The 26,387-nt window shown below is 40.9% G+C and overlaps 1 protein-coding gene across 1 annotated transcript; it reads right to left on the bottom strand.

Annotated features, from left to right (window-relative positions):
* Positions 1 to 733: 733 nt before the first annotated feature.
* On the bottom strand, positions 734 to 26,378 carry nr3c1 (nuclear receptor subfamily 3, group C, member 1 (glucocorticoid receptor); the record flags this gene model as incomplete). Its single annotated transcript, NM_001286286.1, is given in 9 exon segments — positions 734 to 914; positions 2,827 to 2,984; positions 3,460 to 3,590; positions 5,960 to 6,104; positions 9,094 to 9,372; positions 9,454 to 9,570; positions 9,796 to 9,944; positions 24,457 to 25,664; positions 26,141 to 26,378. Coding segments are annotated over 8 exon segments (2,340 nt in total). The 3' UTR covers positions 734 to 761.
* Between the last annotated feature and the right edge of the window lie 9 nt (positions 26,379 to 26,387).

Raw genomic sequence — 26,387 nt, 5'->3', positions numbered from 1 at the left:
ACCTGGAAGAGGTCAGCTTGTGAAAGAAATAATCCTTAGAACGATGGATGTCTCTTAACAGTCCCATAGATTTGTTTTGTATTTTCCAAAGTTAATTAGCAAAACCAAAAAAAAAAAAGAAAAGCCACTAAATACGCTTTTTAAATGACTATAAAAACACACTCTCCCCCCATGTGACTGATAAAACATTTTGTTACAACCTCCTATAAAAACTAAAAGTGGAACATACAGTCTAAAAGCCTACTGACGAGCATGTTAAGCTTCGCTACCCTCTTGGGTAACATCAACCTGGGTAATTGTAGAAACTGTCATAATTTGAAAATGTAGAAAATACTATCAGAACCTGTACATAGATATTTGTTCAATCTATTTTAGATAACGTTCTGAATTTGAAGGTAAGAAACCTGAGATGACGTTGATGTTAGTCTAGTTCTTCTGTGATTATCTTTTATCTTACAAACAAGTCCTAATCATTGTTACACACTACATCCTACACTGTTCAACAAAACCAAACCTCTTGTGCTTGCCGTTTCTACACAAACATCTCCGCCCTCTCCCATCAGACCCGTGAGCCACTACACAAGAGTTGCATACGTGCTCCCAAAATACATCATCCGCGCCTGGGATCCTCAAGTCTTCTGGGGTTGGGGTAAGGGTGGGTGAGTCCGGTTGGGAAGGGTGGTGAGGTGAGATTATGTGGTGGGACTTTTTTTCTTTTTCTTTTTTTTTTTTTAAGGCATTGTGTCTGTTACGGGGGTGAGTCATCTCTGGTGGAAGAGCAGAGGTTTGACGCTCCCAGCCTTGAATTTTGGCAACTGGTTGCTGATGATCTCTGCCAGCATCTCTGGGAACTCCACGCTCAGGGATTTATTCACAAAGGTGTAGAAGCAGAAACTCAGCAGACCACCGACCATCTGGAGAGAACGCAAGAGGAGGAGACATCAGAACGTGATTAACATAAAACACATGCAAGTGTTTCCTGAGTAATGGTTTAAAACTATGAGTGGCATTTTAAACAGTCCATCAGATATACAAATATTTCCAGCGAGCAACAAAAACTGGCTTGAAAACATTTAAGTCAAAGTTACAGTACAGCTGCTGCTCTCATGTAATTCAATTAACATACACAGAAATACAGCCTGAACTCTTTCTTGTCATTTTCTTAAGTAGTTTGTTCTGTTCTCTGTCAAGACGATCCCTCCCTGCTTTAATAACGCTTATCCACTTTGTGGGGAGGCCAATCCATGCCTAATAGAAAACCACAATGGACCACCATCTTTTATGCTTTTACTACACTGGCAGTGTGTTTTTAGATTAGACTGAAAACTGGTGCCAATCTGATGCTTTCCAGATAGTAGTGTGATCAAAATCTGACCATACTTTTCTGCTTTTTATTATCCCATCAACAACACTAGCTATAAGTGTCCAGCATGTTTTACAGGTGGCCAATTTCTTAAGGACATGAGTGTCAGATACCACTGATTGACTGTACATACTTATCCACCTTAAAATATTAAGGCAAACATTTCAGCTAACAGCTCTTTGGGAATCACCTTGTTGGTACAAAAATACTATGTTACTATTATTAATAAAATATTATTTTACAATTAATACTGTTCTGTGTTATGTTTGACATCTTTTAAGTAAAGAAATGGGAACAAATTATGTGTTTTTGGAGCAGGCTGCTAGTAACAAACTGCTTAAAACCCCCACAATTTAAAATGTGTTATTTGTAGACAACACCGATTCATTCCGCGTTTCACAGGTCTGTGTTAAGTGACATTCTTAACTTTCCTCTGAAAGTTGTACGAGGAGTGAAAAAGCAGCCAATGTCCAAAAAGCAAAAAAAAAACCTTTGAAAAGCCTGTAGTGTTACTGCTCAAGACCAATATAGAAATTACAAAAAAGTCCATCTTCTTTTAAGCAAAACGTAAAGAAATGAGGGATGGATCAAGACTTGTGCACAGTACCCTACACTGGCTGACAATGCTACATGCAAACCTACAAAACAAACTGCACCAGCAATGTGTAGCTTTGATGGTGGGTTCACCAGTTTCACTTCGAGTATTAAATGAGCCTTTTTGTAGTCTTTTTTTTTTAAGGTCCTGATTGCATTCTCAGACAATTTTTGTGCCGGTATGTTAGCCCTCCACTAGCTTACTCCTTGCTTCTAAAGCCATATCCCTTTCACACAGCTGCTTCTGGTTCACATTCAACAATCTGATAAAGTAGGTTGAGTTCCTCCTAGATTGGATATTTGGTTTCTGAGTCTTTCGTTAACTTCTGGCATCGTGTTAGCAGAGGTGCCAGAGCAGGTGATCACTGACGAGTGACGGGCGATGTGATCTGCTCGAGCTGCTGGCTTTTTATGCACAGTTTCCAGCTGAGAGTCAAAAGCCAGACACTGTTCGTTAATACTGTCTAAAGTTTATTTTCTCCTATCTTCTCTGTAAGTGGCAGTCCATCTGCACTGGGGGTTAGTTCCAGTTTGTTCCCCACAAAAAGGTGCTTCTAGTTTATTATGAACCTCAGTGAGTGTCTTTGATATATCACACTCTCTTAATTGTCGACATTAAGCAACTGAGCAAACCCTCCACAGATAGTTTCTGATCAATTTTGCTGCACTTTAGGAAGTACTATCAAATCTCTACTTTTCTGTTTTGTATCACTGAAACAAGTCTCCCTCAAATCTCTCTGCACTTTAAAATGATTAATCTGATTAGTCACAGATAACAGACCATTGTTTAAGGATTTAGGGACTGCAGATGGTCAATAACGACTTGCTGGCACGGATAGGTTTTGGGATCATGTGCTCAGTCTTTGTACCTCATGCATGGAATCCAGCAACTTGGTGAGCTGATAGAATCGCTGCCAGTTCTGGCTGGAGTTCTCCTCACGCTTCACAATGGCTTTTCCTAGCTCCTTGATATACGACATGCGAATCTCATCAAACACTGCTTGGCTCTTCAGGCCGTCCTTTGGCACTGTGGGAGAGGAGGACACTCAATGTCACCATCTTGGAAATAAAATCAGGGGAGTGTGCCTCACTTTTACTGCCCGTGTCTCACGCTACAGCCATCACACTTCCAGGTTTAAACCGCAATCATGGAAGGGCATTTTAAACACCATTAACTACTTAAAACATCCATGCTGTGAAGGACACAAACAGCACCTAATGACTATCCAAATAGTCTACAAGGCAGAGATCTAGCTCTGTAGACTATATAAATGTGTTTAAGTATTAAATGTAGTCTGGCACCTTTAATTCTGCAGCACTAAATGATCACACACACCACAATGCAGTTTTGTAAACTTCTGTACTCAATTAAAACTACGTATTAGTTTAACTGAGAAAGTGCTGAGATGTGCCTTGCGCATCCATCAACATTGTCTATAGTATTGGATTGAGATAATGACTTTTGTAACATAGGTTCAGCTGCTCTCAGGTGGAAGTCTGACCTGTGCTGAGCAGCAGCAGGACCTTCATGCACAGGTACTCATCGTGGGAAACCTGCAGCCGAACAAACTCGCTGCAAATCTTCAGCATCTGCTCAAACTGGTCGGTCATGTAGGGCAGCTTCATCCTCTCCCTGGTGGGTTCAGACAGAGACATTTCAGAATATTTCTCCTGTTGTGCTACCTGTAATATTTCTGTACATTTTATGTCCATGGTCATGATGTAGAAGGGTGAAAATCCATTTTTCCATTTAGTACAGATCATTACAGTGATCCGTTTATATTGTGAGTTACACCAAAACATGAAAACCTCAAAAATAGGATATAGAATAAACTATCTGCTTCTATTAGATATTATTCTAAGGAAGGTTTTTTAAAGGGGTAATCTCTGCTGAGGCTAGTGTCCTAACTTCCAGTTGATAAGTGATCCTCCTGTGCAGTGTCTTCTCGAACACATGTGCTGCCTCTACACCAAGCTTTGTGAAATACACCTGGGCAACGTTTGCGACATGTCGCTGACAAACAAACTTGAGGTTACTGGTCCTTTAACCTCGGTTCTCTGATAACATGATTGATGTTTATGGTGAATGCTCTAACAGCATTACCTATAAAATGAGGGTAGTTCAATATCACTCATCATTCAAGATGAGCCTCTCTTTATCTCTGCTACTCTCTCTTCTCTCAAGGTAAGACAGCTCACAGTGGAGTACAGTGACACTTAACCTATAAATCCCTGCAATGATTGACTTCAATACAATTTCATCTTGTATAAACAGAGCCCAGGAGGTGTCATTCCCCTAAAGGAATGAGCACAATGACACACAGGTAGCTGCAGACCTTTGCTAGTTAACTTACATAATCCGGTGAGAGAGCCACTGTTTAGTAACAGGCTTGCCAACATGGGGTTAGCCCTTGAAGCAAACAACTGATCCTCATGTGCAAGGCTTAAGGCACCAGTATTCCCCCCACATTTGATGCTTCGCACGCCACTGCAACGTCGTCATGCAGTCGCTTCTATTTATGTCTGCTGTCAAGGTGAAGGAAGCTACCACAGCACTCTCCCGAATCATAAGTGCCCACACTCAGAAGATAACGCCACATCAGCGCCGGTATAGGAAGGGAAGAAGTTTAAACCAGAATCAAAGACTTTACAGTCCTAGAAAGTCTCACAACACACCAACGTGCTAGCAGCATAACCGCCGTGTTACAGGGGCCATGGTGTGCATAAAAACAAGCATTAACCCCAACAGGCTTGGATGTCTAAGTTAACATGCTCCCACACCTGGCTGTATGGCGAGGACTAGACGGTGACTGTCAGAGAGGAGCCATGATGGCATCTGATGATGAAGGTATTCAGCTGCACAGTTAAGGCTTCAAGTTGTAAAGGAAAAAATTGTATCACCCGACTATAGTTGGTGAGTGCTTGTTCACAGTTGGTAGCTAGGTGAAATTTGTTGCAAAGAGGGTGCTGCACCAAAAACCTCCTTGTGATTGTTCTGGCTGAAAGCTGTCGCCAGCAGTTTGCATGGTAGATTCCAACTTGTGTGCAAACAAAAGCCAACTATTAGCTAAGTAGTAGGGGCTTGTGTAATATACTTGGATATTTATATTGAGCCATTTGTATATATTGGAGCTCTGTTTACGGACAAATCTGCATCTTTCATACAAACTACAGGTGACCGTGGCAATCAAATCGTGGTTTTTAGTGCAGTGCTGTATATCTCCTTCACTGCCAGCAACTTCCAGTGACCAATTCCTCACTGGTTTAGGAATATGCTTCTTTTTCCCCCCCTTTACTACCGTTGGTTACCAGATCTCTAGGTCTGTGTAACTGGTGAAGTTAAACAGTCAGCTGAGAGAGGCCTTCTGGGTAAAATAGGAAAAGAAACTTAAATGACATCTGATACTGAGCTATCCTCATTTATAGGGAAGCAGCATGATTTTGTCTCCAGTACTGTTTGGGTAGATGAAAAAGAGGGTATGAAGACAATACTAAGACAGCGTTCCCCATGGCGGGACAACAAACAAATGTTTGAAAGAGATTATTTTTGGCAAATTATGACAAAAGACAGGCAGCAAATGAGGTTTGTTTGGAGCTGACTAACAACAGAAAACACACCCTCGTCAGATATTAATTATGATCATGCTAATTTTAAGCTTCTGATTAGGGGGAGAAAAATGAAAAGCAAAAGGCCTATTACAGCCCCAAGCACGATAGCTCTGACAACGGCTCACTGCTCTCAGATTCTATAAGAAGGATCAGACACAGATTACTAGTAAGAGCAGGCAGACACAGTTTGAATGTTGGTAGATGGGACACACAGCAGAGAGTTGCTCTGATACACTTCAACAAGCAGATGTTTGTGCTTGAGTCACCTGGTCATCTATGTTTTTACTTTAACAATCCCGACAGCAGTGACACATTATTTCACTTATTTTAAATATACATCGGTCTAGTCGTCCTTTAGGTATCAGACGATTTAGAATGCTTAGCAATACTTACTCATTGATGACGAGGTCTGGCGCAAAGCAGAGCATGTTGCCGTTGCACTGCTGGTAAGACCTCCAGCCCAAACTAAAAGTCATGAGGAAGAGCCAGGAGTACTGCAGCAGAGTCATCTGGTCATCCAGGTGCAGGTTCCTGAAACCTGAGGGGAAGGACGTGGAAATACCTCAACTGGTTTTCAAAGCAGTCACGATATAAAATAATTATATTCATTTTCCAGAGGTGGTCTGTGGTTTACAAGTAAAATGCTAAACAACTGTTTGCACAGACTTTAAAGAGGCATCACTGTTGGCGAACACACAAGACTATGCTTAACACGGAAAACACCCAGAGTGACATTTGCTTCAGAAAGACAATAGCAACCAGTGAAGCTGTGGTTAATACCACAAACATGATATCTCTGCATTAGCATGTAAAAAAACAAAGAAGCTTCTCCTCATAACATAGCTTAAAATGTTAATAAAGGACATAGTGGAACTGTCATTAAAAACAGGTATTTTGGAAACTACACTGAAATAAACTACATGGAGTTACAGAACATGAAGTCCTCGTTACAAAGAAGAATCTACATTTGAGAGTTTGGCAGTACAAACAAACCGCAAAGACAACAGTTCGCAGAGATGTGGAAAAAGTGATAAGGTCAGATGAGTCATCTGTCACTATATTCTCTGAAGGTGGGCGAGTGTACGTGTGGTGCACGCCAAGAGAAGGGCACAGTAGGGTTGTGCAGATGGTCAAAGTGACTGATGATAGCTCGCCAATCAAGGCCATTTTAGCTCATTTTCCCTTTCATGCATTAAAATACCATTAATACAGTGGGGCAAAAAAGTATTTAGTCAGCCACCGATTGTGCAAGTTCCCCCACTTAAAATGATGACAAAGGTCAGTAATTTGCACCAGAGGTACACTTCAACTGTGAGAGACAGAATGTGAAAAAAAAAATCCATGAATCCACATGGTAGGATTTGTAAAGAATTTATTCGTAAATCAGGGTGGAAAATAAGTATTTGGTCAATAACAAAAATACAACTCAATACTTTGTAACATAACCTTTGTTGGCAATAACAGAGGTCAAACGTTTACTATAGGTCTTTACCAGGTTTGCACACACAGTAGCTGGTATTTTGGCCCATTCCTCCATGCAGATCTTCTCGAGAGCAGTGATGTTTTGGGGCTGTCGCCGAGCAACACGGACTTTCAACTCCCGCCACAGATTTTCTATGGGGTTGAGGTCTGGAGACTGGCTAGGCCACTCCAGGACTTTCAAATGCTTCTTACGGAGCCACTCCTTTGTTGCCCGGGCGGTGTGTTTTGGATCATTGTCATGTTGGAAGACCCAGCCTCGTTTCATCTTCAAAGTTCTCACTGATGGAAGGAGGTTTTGGCTCAAAATCTCACGATACATGGCCCCATTCATTCTGTCCTTAACACGGATCAGTCGTCCTGTCCCCTTGGCAGAAAAACAGCCCCATAGCATGATGTTTCCACCCCCATGCTTCACAGTAGGTATGGTGTTCTTGGGATGCAACTCAGTATTCTTCTTCCTCCAAACACGACGAGTTGAGTTTATACCAAAAAGTTCTACTTTGGTTTCATCTGACCACATGACATTCTCCCAATCCTCTGCTGTATCATCCATGTGCTCTCTGGCAAACTTCAGACGGGCCTGGACATGCACTGGCTTCAGCAGCGGAACACGTCTGGCACTGCGGGATTTGATTCCCTGCCGTTGTAGTGTGTTACTGATGGTGACCTTTGTTACTTTGGTCCCAGCTCTCTGCAGGTCATTCACCAGGTCCCCCCGTGTGGTTCTGGGATCTTTGCTCACCGTTCTCATGATCATTTTGACCCCACGGGATGAGATCTTGCGTGGAGCCCCAGATCGAGGGAGATTATCAGTGGTCTTGTATGTCTTCCATTTTCTGATGATTGCTCCCACAGTTGATTTTTTCACACCAAGCTGCTTGCCTATTGTAGATTCACTCTTCCCAGTCTGGTGCAGGTCTACAATACTTTTCCTGGTGTCCTTCGAAAGCTCTTTGGTCTTGGCCATGGCGGAGTTTGGAGTCTGACTGTTTGAGGCTGTGGACAGGTGTCTTTTATACAGATGATGAGTTCAAACAGGTGCCATTCATACAGGTAACGAGTGGGGGACAGAAAAGCTTCTTACAGAAGACGTTACAGGTCTGTGAGAGCCAGAGATTTTCCTTGTTTGAGGTGACCAAATACTTATTTTCCACCCTGATTTACGAAATAAATTCTTTACAAATCCTACCATGTGGATTCATGGATTTTTTTTTCACATTCTGTCTCTCACAGTTGAAGTGTACCTCTGGTGCAAATTACTGACCTTCTGTCATCATTTTAAGTGGGGGAACTTGCACAATCGGTGGCTGACTAAATACTTTTTTGCCCCACTGTATGATGTTCAGCATAAATCTACTTATTTCAACTAATTAGGCTAAAATGAAATGTTGATGTGTAGACATCTCTTCATGCTGAAGTGAGAAACAAACTCATAGATGTGCGTGTTTCTCTCTCATTTGTTGCATACTGATTTGGTGTATGTGGGCCACTAGCTGTACTTTAATGGAGGGTGGATCGCACTATCCTAACCTCTACCCTAACCCTTAACCTCCTCTGTGGGATCCCACAGGGTGACAATCAGACCGTCGAGCAAAGAGGCCAGCCCTACAGAACAAACATAAATGCTTGACTCCAACAGATTTTTGCTGTTGTGGTTTGGTTCCATTTGTTCCCTTAGTGGGCACAAATCAATAAAATGTTCTTCTAAGTGTTTGTCTTTTCACCGTAATTAACACCAGTTGAACACCAGTGGGAGGTTTTGTAGCAACATGTCAAACATGCCAGACTCTTTACCACCATCATCGAAAAACCCAAAAATGGAATATCTTTGAGAGAAACGATGATCTATCCCCAGAGTAGCATTACAGAGACTTGAAGCTGTCCTGCTTCAATTCAGTTTTATTTATATAGCGCCAAATCACAACAGTCGCCTCAAGGTGTTGGTGACGACACCTTGCTAAGACCCTTCAACTTATCACCTGTCTTTACTATTTATACTTTACAAATTCCCCACCATAAGCTTAATCACACCAAGCACCACTAACCTGGCAGGGCCTTGGCCCACTTGACGGCAGAGATGACCTGTCGGCCTCCAAGCCTGTTGAGGGTGGTCATGAGGCGGGTGGAGTTGTCGGGCAGGGTGCTGTCGTAGCCAGCGTAGATGGTGTCTGGCTCTATTGCCTTCAGCAGGGATAACATTGTTGGAACGAGCTGAGGCATGCACTTGGGTACGAGGGAGCGGGTCTCAACTGGCGGTGAAGGTGTAACCTCTGGTGGGTTGCTCTGCTGGACGCCCTTTAACCGATTCTTCTTTAATTTGCGAGCTTCGGGAGACATAACAGGGGTGAACAGGTGCAAATAAAACAACTCAAAGCATCTGAAATATCCATGCGGGTGCTGCATACCTTCCAGATTCATGCCTGCCATCAGACACTTTCGGAATCGGCAGGCTGGGCAGTTCTTCCTCCTGATTTTGTCTATTATGCAGTCATTCCTCCCTGCACACAGGTAATTATGTTGCCCTGCAGCACACAGAAGAGAAGATCCATGTGTTATTTACCTTAAATGTTAAGGCAAACACTGCAGGCTAAATCTAATGAGGTGTTTCATGGTCTTTTAAAACATTAAGGCATCAACTTTAACATTATAACCCCTGTATTTGAGCTAACATGAGAGGCAAACACTAGTAATTACTGTGTAACAGGAGGCAATAAATACACAAATGATGATATTTTAGGGTGTTGCACCTTCTACTGCTCTCTTGAAGAAGACTTTGCAGCTGCCGCAGGTGAGAACGCCATAGTGGCAGCCCGAAGCCTCATCAGAGCACACCAGGCAGATTTTATGAGTCCCGCTCTTTCCTTGTGTGGAGGATGTAGCGGTGCTCCCTTCCTGCCTGGAGATAGAATTGGAAGAAGCAGCATTTTTATTTATTTATTTATTTTTTAATAAAACACAATTTCACACACAGTGACATCTCGCTAATGTAATTTTACTGCATGCCAAAAGTGTTTAAATTGATTCAAATCAAACAGCTGCAAAACACAATCAGATTCATGTAAAACTCACAAACTGCGTGTTTACACAGTGCTATTTATGCAGCCTTGTCCTATCCAGAATTGAGCTGTAGTTCATATTTATAACTCTGTGCTGAAGCTTTGAAGCAAATAAAAAACAATTTACATATATATACACTCTAGTGACTATTTTTGTAAACTCTGGTTTGATCTCAGCATCTTGAGTGAAGAAAACTTTAAAGTCCCAGCCCTTAAAACCTAAATTATCTCAACATCTGCGGTCACATCCTAAATCCGGTGGTTTTCATCAAACAGCCCTTCTTCCTGTGATTGAACCGCAAACATTTCCAGACCCGGTCAATACTGGTTAAGAATGCACTTGCTCAAAACCGCCACTAGAGGACTTTGCCGCATTCATGAACTTTTCTAACCCAATGGCCACAGCAATGACAACGCCCACACTGAGAGGATATCCAGCCTGAGACGTGCAATAACCGTTTCTGTCCATATGTTTACACATCTGCTGCTGCAATGAAAACTATTGTATTTGACAACAGCTTCTCCTGAACACCATCACTGCACACAACAAAACACTTATTGAGGTTATTGGCGGAGGACTCAAGTTCACTTTTTGTTATACAACATGATTAAGATGAAAGCAGGCATTCATGCACTTTCAATGGACAGCGCAGGACCGGAAAACCTGAGTAAAACATCAAAGCATCAAGTCCAGAAGCATTCATAAATCTTGTTATAAAAGAAAAGGCAAGAAAACCAAAGAAGCACGAGATCTGTGAAAGCTAAGCTCCCCTGACAACACACTGTGGCCAATACATGTCAGTTTTCTATAATCCGTACAACTGTGTGATTGTTTCCGAGCTTTCATTTTCTCCATCTTTCACCGCACTGTTTTCTTACACCTCAAACTCAAACCAGTGTTTACTTCCAAATCTCGTTTTAATTAGGAGAGCCGAATGCCGCAAAGTGGAGTGTTACGTAAAAAACTCCCTTCTGGTCAGCTGTGAGCGGTGAACGCAGCTTAAAGAGAGTGAACACAGCCACTAAATTCACGAGTAAGCCAGGAAACCGGCATTTATGATTATTTTGAACTTAAAAACAAATGTTTTTAAGAGTAACACGAGCAGGATTTCAAAATGTTTGAGGTAGACTACGCAGAAAGAACATTATGATAAATGGGCATGGTGCAATAACAACTGTTTTTTAAGCCCTGAAAACCAGATTTATCGTCCCAGCTTAAAAAAAAACAATGCATCCCAGCTTAAGTAGGTGCATTACTTGTATAAATAAGAAACAATCAATCATTCATTTGCAACAGTTGAAAAGGGAAACAAGAAATTACCAGCAAATCCACATTCAACAAACCAAACAGTGGGGTAATGGTTTTGCAGTATGTTCCCACTCTCATTATCCATCAAAGTTACACCAAAGAAGTGACTACTAAGCCTAGAGATATTTATTTTTTAACTGATTTAAGGCTGATGTGGGCTGCACTTTAAAAGAAATATTAAAACTACATGCCCGTATTATAGCGCAGTGTGTGTGATGACAGAGAGCAGTCTCCCTCATCCCTCTGTCTTTTCAAGTATTCACAAGAAAAACTAGTTCTGCTCAGTTATGTTTTAAATCAAAGGCATCACCTTGGTTGAAGGGTAATAGAGATGGCACTATTATCCTGTTATTCTTCAAATACTGCCTTAAACGCCAAACTGCTGTCAAATGACTAGGAATTGACCTTTTACGGTTTGCACTGGACCTTGTTTGTTTATTACTGAAAGGAGCTCCACTTTGCAAAAAGCTTTGCATTTTTCACCGGTTTGTACAGTATCACATAATCCCTCTCATGTTATTAGCGTATTCTTCTTTGATTTTTATTCATACACATTTTGGACACTAAAATGGTTGCATAAAGTTTTTTATATTTTGGATAACATGGTTACCATTTACGTATCAGCAATACATTTGTATTGTTTTGATGACGTTCCCTTTTAATCTGCCAATACAAATATTTAAAATAGTCACATTTATGTAGCAGCTGAAGACTTTAATAAATTCTGATATTCACTGCTTTCCAGATCAAGGGTCCAAAATACTGAGGATCCAAAATGTTTCAACATTTTAATTAAAGTAACTCTTGACAGCAGGAATGAGGTGTTAGTGCTGATATGATGTGTCGGGCTATTTCCATATTTGACATTGCATATTACCAAACATCTCCACTTTGGTCTGATCGGGCCAAAGGACACTGCTCCAGAAGTCTTATGTTTTGCTAGATGCATCTTCGTGAACCTAAGCTGTGCAGCCATGTCATTTGTCAAGAGGAGTTTTCTCCTGAAACCCTTCCAAACAAGCCATGCATGTTCAGTCTTGTTATAATTTTACTGTCATGAACTTCCACTTTTAATATGTCAAATGGCTCTAGATGGCTAAAGAAAATGGTAGCTCTTGGGTTTTTTGCAGTTTCTTTGAGCATTGCACCGTCTGACCATGTGCTGAATTTGCAGGGATTTCCACTCTTGGGAATATGGTTGCACTGTGTTAATGCACACCTGAATGTTCCTTATCAGCAAACTGCCTGAAGGTCTGCTTTTATAGGGATTGTCACACTTGACAAGTACATTTGATTAGCAAGGTCTGGCTGCTACAAACCGTCTTAATTCATACGAAAACGATAAAACTGTAGTTAATTTTTAAGACGGGATCTGGAGGTGGCATTAGCAAGTTCTCTCTTTGCAATAAAGTCCTGTAACAACATCCAGGACACATCATGTCTTCTCAACCATAACTTCTTGATGTACTGTCAGGATGCAAAAACTACACTGCTCTGCTTCCAAAACAAACTTTGCAAATAATCTTTTAGTTTCGATTTGTCTTTTATTTTGAGAAACAAAACTAATAACAGTGGGACCTGAAATTTTGCAGAAATCCTATTAAGGTGGATTGCTCCACTGGAATTTTTCTCAACTCAATCCTAAATGGTTGGATTTGAGGGACTTGATGACTGACGTGGAATAACCTTTGCATTCATTTGGGATCCCAAAGTGAGCCAACAGAAAGTTATGTTATTTTCTAGTGCTGCTCACTTTGCCCTCTCTGCAGTTCTTCCAAACAAACACAAACAAGCCAAGGTCGGGGTATGTCCTTGACCTTGACTGGTTTTAACCTCACTGAACTTTGGTTTATATTTATACACTAACATCACCTGAGAGGGACGGTTGCACCATCTCTACTTTAACAACAAGATCAATTTGCCAACCATGTAATAAAAAGAAAATGTGACTTCATGATGCATTCAAGTGCGCATTGTAAACCCCAAAATTCATCCTGTAATGACCACGCATCTTTTTACACTTTATACCCAGAGCACAACTCATAGCCTACCAAAGTTAAGGTGACCCTAGTTAAGTAAACAATATTTTCACATTACCACTGAATCAAATGTGAAAATGATTGTTAATCCTCAACAATTTCCAAAATGTTTTACTCACTCTGCCTTTTCCAGTGCATTGTTTAAAAGTTTAACCTTTAGCACTTTTCAGTAATAACAGCTTGTGGCTGCTTTCAACAAAAGCTCTAACCTAAGCACAAAGAAAAAACAAAAACAATAAGCAGAAACTCTTAACAGATGTATAAATATGTATGCAAATATTCAGAAGAATGCCTCCAAATAACAATGCTATTGTTTCACCCCTGCTGGATGTGTTAAGAAGCTACGGTTTGCCAAAATGTGTCCTGTAACAAAGTTATTAGGTGATAATACGTCGCTATTATATTTGCAGCCTGTTCCAAGCTTTAGAGTTTAACACAATGCTTCACTGTGGCTATACCAACACACTATACTGTAGAAAAATATAAAGAACCAAATATAAAGCCAGGATGCTTTGAACAACAATGCTATATACAGTTTTTTTCCCATATCAAGCTAAAAATCAAATCAATATTTTCTGCTCTCTCCCTTTAAAACATCACCAGTCCTCCACACAGGCTGAACTACAGCTTTACTGAGGCCTATAGATCTGAGAGGTCATGGCTGTGTGGGGGAAATACCATCTGCTGCACAGTTCGCTGTTGTACTTGTCACTGAAGATAATGTTTCATGATTCGGGTCTATGTTTGAGGTTTGTGCCACAGCATTTTGGATCACTTATAAGGCCTCTGGATCGTACTGCATGATGGGTAAAACTAAAATAAGACCACGAAGACCCCAAATGAGAGTGTAGTGGCCTGCACGATGGGCGGTGGCTGCTAATGAGTCTAGACTGATGATGATGATGATGTCAGAGGGTTTGTCCTTGACTGGTCCACTGAGATGGTGTCAGCAGAGCAGCTTTACTAGAAGGCTTTGGACTACTGGCTTAAATCCAATTACTGCTGCTGGTAAATGCTTGCAACAACGACAACAATGTAACCCTGAAGAGAAGTTGTGGCTGTCTATGACACTCTCAAAATCTCATTGTGAAATCAGCTGATGAAACTGAACTTCACCATAATATGAGCTGCAAATCCGTCTTTGTGGATTGTCAGATGCAAACCACTCAAAGCTGCAAGGCAATGTGGGGAGACCAAATTTCCTCTTTCTGAAACCATCTGCTGAAGTGCGTGCTCACAATCAACAGGAAGTTCTTGCATTCCCTCTGAGTGTACTCTCGGTCAGAGCTCAGACGCAGAACAAAGGCAGAGACACCCTGAGTGGGGGCTCGCCTTCAACACGAGCAGCGCTGAGAAAGTTAGCTGCTTAGGAGCGCAATCAATGAGCCTGGGCAACACACTTGTGCTAACGCAGGTGTCCCAATGCCCTGCTTAACAATTCATAATCCCCTTTAAGCTGCGTGCATCACAAGGAACTTGGCAGCCCCCTACTCTCTATACTCCACTGTCTGCCCACTCAGATTATCAGTTATTCTTCTTTTGCAGATGATAAATCATTTGAAGCTTTTCTTACACATATTTTTCTCAATCAAACTACTTGACCTACTTTATAACCAACCACTGCAAATGAGTCATCGCACTGAAAAGATTATGACCAATCATTTTACTGGATTTGTCAGCCTCACTTGTGATGGTCCTTTATTTTACTGGCAATTGCAGCTACAAATATGGATTAACATCATCCCACAAACATCTCATCTTCATCAGACGTTTGGAGCAGAGCCGGTAGAAGTGTATGAGGAAGTACACCACTGAAATATAGAGGAGAACTGGTTTGTGCACTCTGAATCGTTCTCATATGCAGAACAATTAAAGAGGTTTTATGAGTGAGTGGCAGGATTTTTTTTTCTTTCTGGGCTAGACGTTTCAAAAATATCTATGATGTATGGTGTCTAATAATAACAGTATGTCTTTATACATACTGGTGCTACGTCTTTACTCATGAGGCACGCTGTCAAGGCACAGTGAACACGTGAAAAAGCATACTATTTCGGTTTTTCATCTATATCAACTTTTTTCATGGCTGTTGCTTTGTTTCATCATTCAGGCACTCTGGATTGTCCCTCTGTGTCACTGTCCACAAAGGGCCACTGTCTTCCTCTTCGTGCTAAATCGGTTTCAATAACAGTGGCAGTTTGTAGCCCAAAGCAGCAACTACTGCTTGGCTTCGAGCACCAGAAGAGGAAATTAGACTCAACTCGCTGCTAAGCATAGGAAGAACAACCCCCTAGGATCCGAGTTTCCATACAAGTTTCCATAATAGAAGCTGTTCGTACGTGTAGGTGGGAGGTAAATTCCTGGCTGCAAAATGAATTGGATACTGTAATACCTTTAACTGGGTATTACTGGATGTGGGAGGATCCCATTCCCAAAAGTTTGACTTTGACTTGCTGACTCAACAACTTCACTGAAAGGAAAAACAACAACAACAACAACAACAAAAAACACATAATGCACAGAGTTAACCTAGTTGTATCCTCTTATCCTCAATATGGGGAGTTTCTGTAAGCCTATTCAGCATCAAAACTCAACAAAGAGTAAATATAGAAAAAGCAGCACTGTGGTTACAGGGGAATGCAGTAATAACATGAAAGAGACTGGAATGGCTGGCATTTGATCTGGTGCATTCACTCGGCGCCAGATGTGGGGAGGCGGGAGAGAAAGTAGGTCAGAGGAGTGAGAGCTTCACGGCTGTGCTCTGCGGTCTGCCTTCCTGCCTCGGTGCTCATGACACACCCACATGCACACATACATGCGTGCACCTACACATTCATGAATAATACACATAGTCAACAGAAAGAAATGTCACGCACACACACACAAGAAGAAGCGATACACAGCAGTTGAAAGCTTCTGCTGACGGTCATGGTCTCTGCCCTTGACTGCAGGAAGTAAAAGCAGGGGACAGAGGGAGAAAGAGGGAGCGAGAGGTAGAGGACGGCTGAGCGAGGAGAGGGGTGTGCCGCGGCAAGACTGTGCAGTGAACTGGGACTCTGACCAAAGATTACTTTCTAAACACAGAGTTAAGGCACAGAGGTTAGTATAGGGTTACAAGCAGGTTTTATTTAAATACACACAGTTATATATAAATTAATGACTGACCACAAATAACTCAAGTATCAAACCAGCTTTTAAACCACAGCTGGCACTCATGACACCAGTTTTAGTTCACCAATACAATAGAGCAGGGCGATATGGCCAAAAATATTTATCACGATATATATTTGAAAATTTGCGATAACGATATAACCGACGATATAATTGATGCGAGACAAAATACAACTCCACAACATTACTAGCGCAAAAAGACAACCTTCCATTTATTTTCACTTAAACAAGAAGCTGGTTTTTATGTACATTAAAGCTTTATAAAAATGTAACAGTGCAAATGCAAATTCCTTGCTGAAAGTTTAACCAAAAGGCATTTCCAGTAGAAATGGGCTGACATATCCTGAGCATAACCATGTATAATATCCACTGAAGTTAAAAAGAGGTGCTTTGCAACATTAAACTGCAGTGTGCAGTACGTATTTTTCGGACCATAAGGTGCACGGGATTATAAGGCACATTAAGCGAAACAAAGCAGTCAGATAAATCAAACTTTATTAAACTCATTCTTCTTGCTTCCTCCACTTCTGTACCATTGATTCATTAATGTTGAATTCTCTGGCAGCTGCTCTATTCCCATGTTGTTGCAGTATATTAATGACTAACCTCGTATTGTGGATGGATTATCTCAGTTGTTCTCCTGACTGAAGTTTGGTCCGTTTACAGCATCCTGCCATGCGATTGCATTTGTCTCTAACCATGAAGAACCTTCACGTTAACTTTTATAAGTGGAAAAGTGTTAGTGTTCGTCCTCCAGCTTCACTGTTTATGTTATGCTAACATAGCTGTGTCGCTAGCGATCACGTAGCACATCATTATATACCAGCTAGCCCAACTTCAGTAACCCTACAAACGTCACTGCTGTTTAGTTTCCTGTCTTCATTTATGTTGGAAGTGATAGCAGAGCTGTACGTTTGATTTTTTTCAGAAATCTCTCAGTCAGAACATGCTATATCATGCTTAGGTAACTAGCGAAACTAGCGAGCTAACTTCCGCTAGCTTCCTGCTAACTTCTAACTCCGTTAAATGTAATAACTTTTGTTTTCATGGATGCCTGGAAGTTAAACTTATAGTTACACCTGGTAAAGCAGCAATGCTGATCGTTTTATTAAAGATGAAAGAATTTAGACAGTTTTTAACTCTAAGTGATGCTGCAGTGTTGTTTGACCTGAAGCATACGGAGTTTAGGACCCAGATTACTCCCAGATTTAAGAGCATCTTAGTCCGACAAATAGACAATAACGACGGCCGCTTGCATGTTCTGCAAAAAAATGTGCTTTGTTGTGTATCTGACGGACAAACACCAAACCAGTTCCACATCACGGAAGTTGCACCATTTTTACAAACCAATTCTGGTTCATCTGTTTCACTCAACAATCGGCCATGTGCGTATGAAAACAAAGGCACTGCGCATGCGCGTTTTACTCCCATTCTATCGCGATATTTCATTTTCCTATCGTTGCCTAACATTATACCGGTATTACCGTGAACGGTATAATATGGCCCAGCCCTACAATACAACTTAAACACACTTTCTAACTCCAGATTGAGGCCCACCACTGCTGCAACGGTTTGATAAGGATCTCACTAGCTGAACAGGTCTCTGCAGTGTCTTATAAACACTGTAGCTATCATAATACACAGCCCTGAGGGCATGAATCATACCAACATTTTGATCGGAAGAGCACTGCCTAAAATGTTCACATAGAAGCTTTAGCTGTTTGTTTCTTTTTAATGCATGATAAAACATTAAACAAAGGCATTTTCTGTGGAAGAGAAGAAGCTCCTTCAAAGCAGCACCTGTGTTGAATCAAAATATTTTCAAGAGATTTACTCTCCCGAGTTTCATTCAGCTGTGAGTCATAGTCAGTTTCCACAGTAGACTCAGTATTCCCACATGTGAAATTCTCTGGAGAGTTACCACGTTAGTGAGATCACCGTCTCGTCCAGGCACTGCTTCATTCGCCCCCATCTTGACTGCACACGAGCTCAGAGTCAGAAGGTCAGATTCACTAAATGCTGCCTGTGCAGCGTCATCAAGTCAGGTGGTTAACCCTGCAACCCAAACATTTGTGACTTAGTCACAAATGTTTGGGTTGCAGTAACAAGACATTTGTTGTTACTATAACAACACATTTGTTACTCTGTAACAAATGATTTCTTTTTAATTAGTTAATGCACCAAATGTGTTTTCAAATCACTTGTTTGAAAGAAAATCTCAGACTCCACTAGAGTATCATGCAGAAAAATGCAGCCAATCCCCATGGCTGCTCCAGGAAAGTAAAGTGTGGCTTTTTTGGCCAAAAAAATAACTTAAACGAGGGATCCATTACAAAAATATTTGCTTTAACTTTCCAGAGAATCTACTTAATAAACAGAAAAACTGAGCTAAAGGAATTGCTTGAGCGGAAACTTGAATTTAAGGCCTTTTATATGTGTGAAAACCTAACTCATAAATCATCCAAATGCACACATAAAGTGAAAAGCAGATGCTGAAGCTACACAAGACAACTCAAAGTGACAACGGCTCTATTCAATGAATCAGTTTCATTACGCCTGCAAACAAAGTTCCTTGAATAAATGCACAAATCTACAAATACTAATTTGCAGCATGCACCAACAACAACATAATGATAGACAATATGATTATGCTACAAAAACTAGAGCTCATCTTTATCCTACAACAAGACAAGATAATGTCAAAGCACAAAGTACAAATCAATATTTTAATGATGCGTCTGTTGTTTTGGTTAACAAAAATATTAATTATCTTTAGTCCAGTGTATTTGCCTTAGTGGGAGCAGCACACCAACCCAATGAAAACCCCTGAGATCCCAATAAGCCAAAGGGGAAAACTAATTAAACACAAAATATTTACATTATTATTTTTAAGATAGTTTAAATTATGTGCCGTTGTTTAGCTTCAGTGCAGTCTGAGAGCCTTTTTCACCATTTTCTCTCCTCCATTGCCATGTGTGTCAGCACAGAAGATACCATTACTCAAATTGATGACTGCCTACTCTAAAACCAAAGATGGATTAACAATGACAATCCCAAATGTCTTTTAGTACCCGTGTTAAAAAGATCTTGTGTCTGAATGTTCTTTAAGCTCTAGAATAACCTCAAAACTCGCTGAGATACACCCCGCAAAAAGTAAATCTCCAGAAACCACTGCGGCACAAGTTTGGAAAATGACCAGAAGACTATAAGTAACAGCTTAAGTGGTATTTATGGTATTTGGCTATGCAGAGTGAAGGACTGGTTATGCAACTCTACACAGATGTGCTTCTGTGTAGTCAGATTTAAAAAAAAAAAAAAAAAAAAGCACACAGCCCAATGGGGATGACCCTCCACAAAGGATAAATCTGCTTGGTTAAGAAGTTCTTCTGAACATGTGAGGAAAGTTCAACTGATACAGGGAGAAGTGCCAAACAAATTAAGAAAAACAAAAAAATATTATCACAATACTTAACGCACGATACGATATTATTGCAATTTTTTTAAATATTTTGCGATATTCAGATTCTGTACATAAAGGTAAACTTTATCAATATACATTTTATCTAATATCAAAGTCTCACACTCAGTCTCTCATTTCAGTCAGTTTTACTGTTGACAAACTGAACGGTTTGTATTACAGTCTAGTCCAACTCTGAAGTCAGAGCATGTTCCATTCCACAAAAACTTTTTTTGTAACAAAATATTGATTTCTGCTGTCCCTGTATCGATACATTATTAGCAAACAAAATATCACGATACTACACAGTATCGATTTTTCCCCCCCACCCCTAATGAAAAGTAGAGGTAGTGACTGCAGTGGACAGTTTTCATCTTTTTTAACATTCTCTTTTACTTTACTACAATCCTGTTCTTTGTATAATAAAGCTGTGTTCCATCTGAAGGGAAGTCTGAAATCCTGAGTTCCCTGTCGTACTTTTCAGCTGGAACGCCCCCTCAAATCGGACTTCCTACTTGTAAAGTTGGAGCGGTTCCACCAACCCCAACTTTAGTATCAACGTTGGCAAAAATGAAAGCAATAGTAAAGTAGTAGAAAAGCAGTAAAACTATAGAACTTGTAATGTGTACTAGCGCTGTTGTGCATTTGTGGCTTACAAAATAAGCCACACACTGAATACCAACCAGACTTTATTTGTAAATGAGCAACGGTGATGTTCTGAAGTGCAAAAAACCAAAACTAAACAGAAATTTGCTGTACACCAAGTACTGCTAATGAGTGCTCTACCATACGCTATCGAGCAAAACAAATGCTCTTTTCTGACTTGACTCTGATTTTCTGAGATGAGAGCTAAGCTAAACTACCAATAACCACATGAACATGAAGACAACTATCCCACAGACCAGCTGTCTGTGACACTGCCCCGTGGTAAAAGTATAGACAGCTGCAACAAGTAGAAAACTGTCTGCAAACCTATGCCCAGAATTTGCACAGAACAATCTCACAATCATGCCAGTGTCTTTAGTTATCTTTGGAACTTGCATGTTAACAAGGCATAAGGTTTCCAACTGTGGTTAACTGCATTGTACTGTAGGTTCATCAGCATCGCTCTCCATTTCATCCTTCTTCCACCAAAACCTCAAGTATCTGCAGATTATTATGAATAAAGCTTTAAACTCTCAAAGCTGTATTCAAGACAGTCCTTTCCCCTACATCTATATTTTTAAGGTTTCATAAAAGGCTGAAGAAGCACTCAGAAAAAATAAGGTGGATTATTATCTATTGAAGGAATATATTTATACCAGTTCCATCGATCCATCACGTCTGGTGGTCAAAACTAGTCATGACATGATGAGGGTGTGTATTTCCCAAAATAAACAAAGCTCCACATTTCTTAAAGTGACGCATTCTTGATTAACTGCAAACAGGTTATCTATGAGTCAGTTCATCATACTATAATACAATGTGATGCACGGAATTCACAGCGGACGTTTGAAACTAATGGACAATGGACTCATGTTAGGAGTCCTGCACAGAGAAACCCAGCAAAAATCTACTGTGTGTGCTATTTATAAAATGTGCCATTTCAGGTCGGTCACTCAGTGTCACGCAATGCCCTCTGAGCCACAATTTTAGAAGGAAGCAGCAGTGGCATTGCAGCGTGAGAAGTTTTCTACCTAATGCAAACTGCCGGGTGACCACACAATCAAAACACAGCCCAGTGCTCAGTTCATTTCAAGCCAGTAAATGTAACACAACCAGAGTCAAACAAACACCACACAAAAATGACTCATACACACAGACTCAGACACTAATAAGACAGTCATCAAACAGCCAGAGGTGCACACAAAATCATTTCGCCTCACACCACACGGACAGGCATAATCCCATGCCTAAACACACCTTTACTGCTCACAAAGACAGGACGATTAGAGGCTCAAGTGAAATGAAGCTGAGGTGTATCTCATGTCTGAACCCATCTGTTCCTGCTCACCAAGCAGTGTGACAGCTGTGGAGATGGCACCATGCATCATTTGCACAATACAAACACAACCACATCGGTGGCTGTGTTGACAGGGTGCACCAAGTTTTAAGCTGATCACTCCCATATCAGATACTGAACCAAACAGGCGTGAATGTAAAAGAGATGCAAATAAAGCAGACAGTTAGACTCTCTGACACACCTCTGTTTGCATGTCAGCCTCGGAGCTGAAATCATAAAATATCTGCAGGGCAGCAAAGTAACTACAAAACAAAATATGCTTTGTAGGGCCATGTGCACTGCAAACACTGTGATTCCTATTAGCCAGAATGCAAGCTCACTGGAAATAAATCATAGGAACAGAAGGAGTCTTTCCTACCCCCCTCACTTCTCCTTACACAGAAATAATTTGATTATTACATTACGGGCTCAAATAATCTGTTTAGACCATGATCCTACTTATCTGTCCTCAGGTTTATTTTAGCACAAAACAGCTGGAAGAGCTACTAAAAATGACTCATTGAACTCCCTGACTGGGTAACCTTACTCTTATAATAGAAAACAAAAGAGATAGTGGGATTAGGACATAAAAACAACAAATCAGAAAACAGTTGATCACAGAGTGGAAGTGAAACAAGCTATAGAGACTCATACTGACACTCTTGTCAAGGAAAACAAAAGGATGGCCTGTCTAATTCGAATATAAGTGGAATTCCCCGAGCCTTTAACGGCACATCCTTCCTTTAGATCTCAGCACTTACTGCTTCTGGTGCAGCCACATCCTGTGGCGACCATCAGTCTGCCTCACAAAGCAGGATTAGTAGGTTAACTATCTTAGAGGTTAAACCATGCTGAACCAAAACAAGTCAAACAAAAAACGTCTAATTGTATGAGTCACCAATTCTACAGAATAAGGAAACAGAGAAACAAAACCCATTGTAAATGTTACATATCATATTGTTATTTCTCATATCTGTATTTTTATTTAAATACAAACACTGGAGTGATAAACTGTGATTTGTGTCATATTGTAATATGGTTGTAATATGATTTTTTTATGTATTTAGAGATAAATAAAAAAGGCTTAAAATAAATTGCAGAAATAAAGAACTTCCTCAAATGTCTCACTGTGGGTATAAAAATAGACCGTCTCTTATCGCTGCAAAAAAAAAAAGCAAAAAAAAAAAAAAGCAGGAAGTTGTACTGATCAGGAACTATAATAAAACTGCAGCAGTGGTGCTACTTTGATGTACACCAGCCACCTAAACATCAGTGCCCCACACTAATAGCACCATCAACAGCAAAACTTTAATTTAGACATTTTTTTAGCTGAAAACCCACAAATAATAGAAACTAACTAAAATACAGGGAAGAAATAAAGATTACAGACTGAAAAAGATGCAGGTCAAAACTCAATACAGCGACTCTTTCTATAGCAATTCACATATTTTCTTGATTGCTGATCCAATTCTATACAACTGCATTATTTTCACCTGTAACGCATTTACTTCTGTTCTTGGTATTGAAAAGTAAGCGTTTTACTTTGCTGACTCTTACTTTTTGAAGCTGATTTTCCTCCCAGGGATCAATAGTGTCAATGTAATGTGTTTAACAAATAAAAGTTTACTAAATGCTTTAATTACCCAGCATTTTATTTGATAAAGGTAGATGTGAGTAGCTGCTTGTGTGAAGTCAAAGTGAAACAGTCTGGGCTGACACCAATATCTGATAACCATTTTGTAAGACTGGTTTACCAGAGCTGCCAAAGTCCGATCTGAAAGCAGATAACAAAGTCTACCAAAGTTGAGACATAAACAAGACGAGTACAACTGAAACTAACAGTCAAATCACATGAAAATAAAAACAGCAACCGAATTTTAAACACAACTTTCTTAATCACAAGCAGCATTTACAAAAAAAAAGAAAAGAAAAGAAAAGAAAAGAAAAAGAAAGAAAGAAAGATAAAAAGTCTCATCTCAAAAGTCTCATAAACAAGCTATGAATATCCACCAAGGGGGGGCAAGGCTTCTGCAAGTAAGATCAAATCTGAGATGCAAACCCCCACTAACACTCTGAGTCAACTAACCGAGAAAAAAAAAAAAACAAACAAAAAAACAACAACACCCAATTAAAAAAAAACAAGAATTTCAGCAAAGGATCTTGAGAATTTGTGGGCAAGTCAGCTCATGACCAGGCTGACTTCTGAAGACCACAGACCTGCTGCTAAAATGCAGTCTAACACTGCTGCAGTGGTATTTCAGCACTGTATACTAAATTTCTCTAGATGATATATATGATAAAAACAAGGCATTTTTGGCTTAAAACATAAAAGATAGTGGTTATTCAGGCATACTGAAATGAAGGGTGATAGGACACAGCTGATGTCGACAGTTGTTACCTGGTAAAGCTGGTGGGGTAGGAGGGGGAACTTGAGAACCCCTCACCAGCCCTCTGGACTAATGAGTTGTTACCAATACCCTGGCCTCGGTTCCAGATCCCACCGATGGTCGTTACTGGGAGAAACAGGCTGGAAACTGGCTTCTGCTCATTCTGCAGCGGAGTATCACTGCTCAGTGTGTTCACACCAAAGTGGTAGGTCTGTCCTCCTGAAGTGCTGACCCCACAGACTGAGATGGCGTTAGTCCCAGCCATGTCTCCAGAAGCCGTGCCGCTAATTTGGCAATAACTCTGTCCTCCAGAGGTCTTCTCCTGTTTAACCACACCTGGGGTGCAGAGCTGGATGAAGTCTGCATCTTTTTCTTTTTTCACCATTGCAGACAAAGTGGTTGTAGGGGATAGTGAAGTAGTTGTGGATATGGTAGGGCTGGATAGATCTGGACTGGTCACACTGCTGCCATTAAGGGCAACAGGCACTGCCCCAGTCGTGTTACTGCTGTCAACTACAGCAGGTTTTATGTCCCTCTCGGATGTCACTCCAAGCAAAGAATCATCTGCAAGCGAAGACAAAAAAGCATCATCCCCTACATAAAAATCTGAAGGGGACCCAGAGAGGTCAAAGTCCTGCAGCAGATCCAGAGTGTTGTCACTGAACAACTTTTGGTTCACATCCATATCTTTCCCAATGGGCTCAAAGGCATTATCAAGGTCAATTGGGTCCTGCTCTCCTTTATCCAAGGAGAAATCCTCCGTTTTCAAAGGGAAGAAGTTGGGATCTGATCCCCCAATTAGCGAATCCATGGAGGACTGGGTGATGTCTGCCATACTGGCATCCAACTGGGACAAATTTTCTGATAAGGTTTGATGACCAAAAGTCGTCTGCGTCTGAAGTAACTGCTGGTGCTGGGGTCTCTGATCTTTGGTCAATCCCCGGGGCTGCGGACTGTCGATCAACGAGCCTACGGTGGCAGTGACAGAGGCAGAGGTGAGCTCCTCAGGAAGGGTGCTGTTGTTGAGGCCGTTGGGTACCTGTCCTGGCTGCATCAAAGAGCTGGATGGAAGAACGACAGAGGCGGGAGAGGTGACAGACATGGCACTGTGAGGAGCTACTCTCAACAGACCTCCCTCCTCGGGGCTTTCAGTATAGACCAGTTTGCTTAAATGGTCATCTCTTCTGTATGCTATCTTCTTCACTCCACCTTTATCCATCTTTAGAGGGGAGAGGAGACAGACAGCGATAAGATACAGAGTGCAAACACAGATAAATGTGCAGAAATGCTACGGAGTTCGATAATAACACATGCACAGAGCAGGTAACTCCAGTTATGTACAAGACCAGAGGAAAGTTGCCTGATCGCGCCTGATACTCAACGAACTGCAACCGCTAACTGCGCTAGCTATTAGCACAATATTGACATGAATGCACACATCTCGACCTCTTATCCACTGCAATTAAAGCAAACACACACATCGCGAATTAGACTACACACTGTATGCAGAGACTGGTAAAGTTAAGACAAGTTTAAGATTTCCCAGCGGTAGCTTCTTGCTAACTGTTGACATGCTAGGTAGCAATAGGCTAATGTCGTTGACACTAATATTAGCCTTCAAGCTAACGCAGTCCTTAAAACGGCTGCTTTAGCATTAACTGAACCAACTAAATGTGAATAATGTATCGTATTTACCCTTGAAATGAGTGGTTGCAGATATCTGTCCACAGGTCGCCTGTCAACATTGTTTTGGTTGATACACCCTGATTGAGTCTGCTAACATTACTCCTGTCGCGGCGTATCGTCTCTACATTCCGACATCAAATGATACAACACACCCAGCCTCGGCGTTTTTTCAGCCGCCCAAATCAATCTAGCTGTAGATTTGCATGCAAAAGGTGAGATTGGTAACTACACTGATTGCCAGCTATCCCTTAGGAAA

Source organism: Haplochromis burtoni, unplaced genomic scaffold (genome assembly GCF_018398535.1).
Source record: "Haplochromis burtoni strain Fernald_Lab_line unplaced genomic scaffold, NCSU_Asbu1 Contig_10, whole genome shotgun sequence".
NCBI lineage: Eukaryota > Metazoa > Chordata > Actinopteri > Cichliformes > Cichlidae > Haplochromis > Haplochromis burtoni.
Note: the sequence above shows the minus strand (reverse complement) of the source record. Positions and strands in the feature narration are given on the sequence as shown.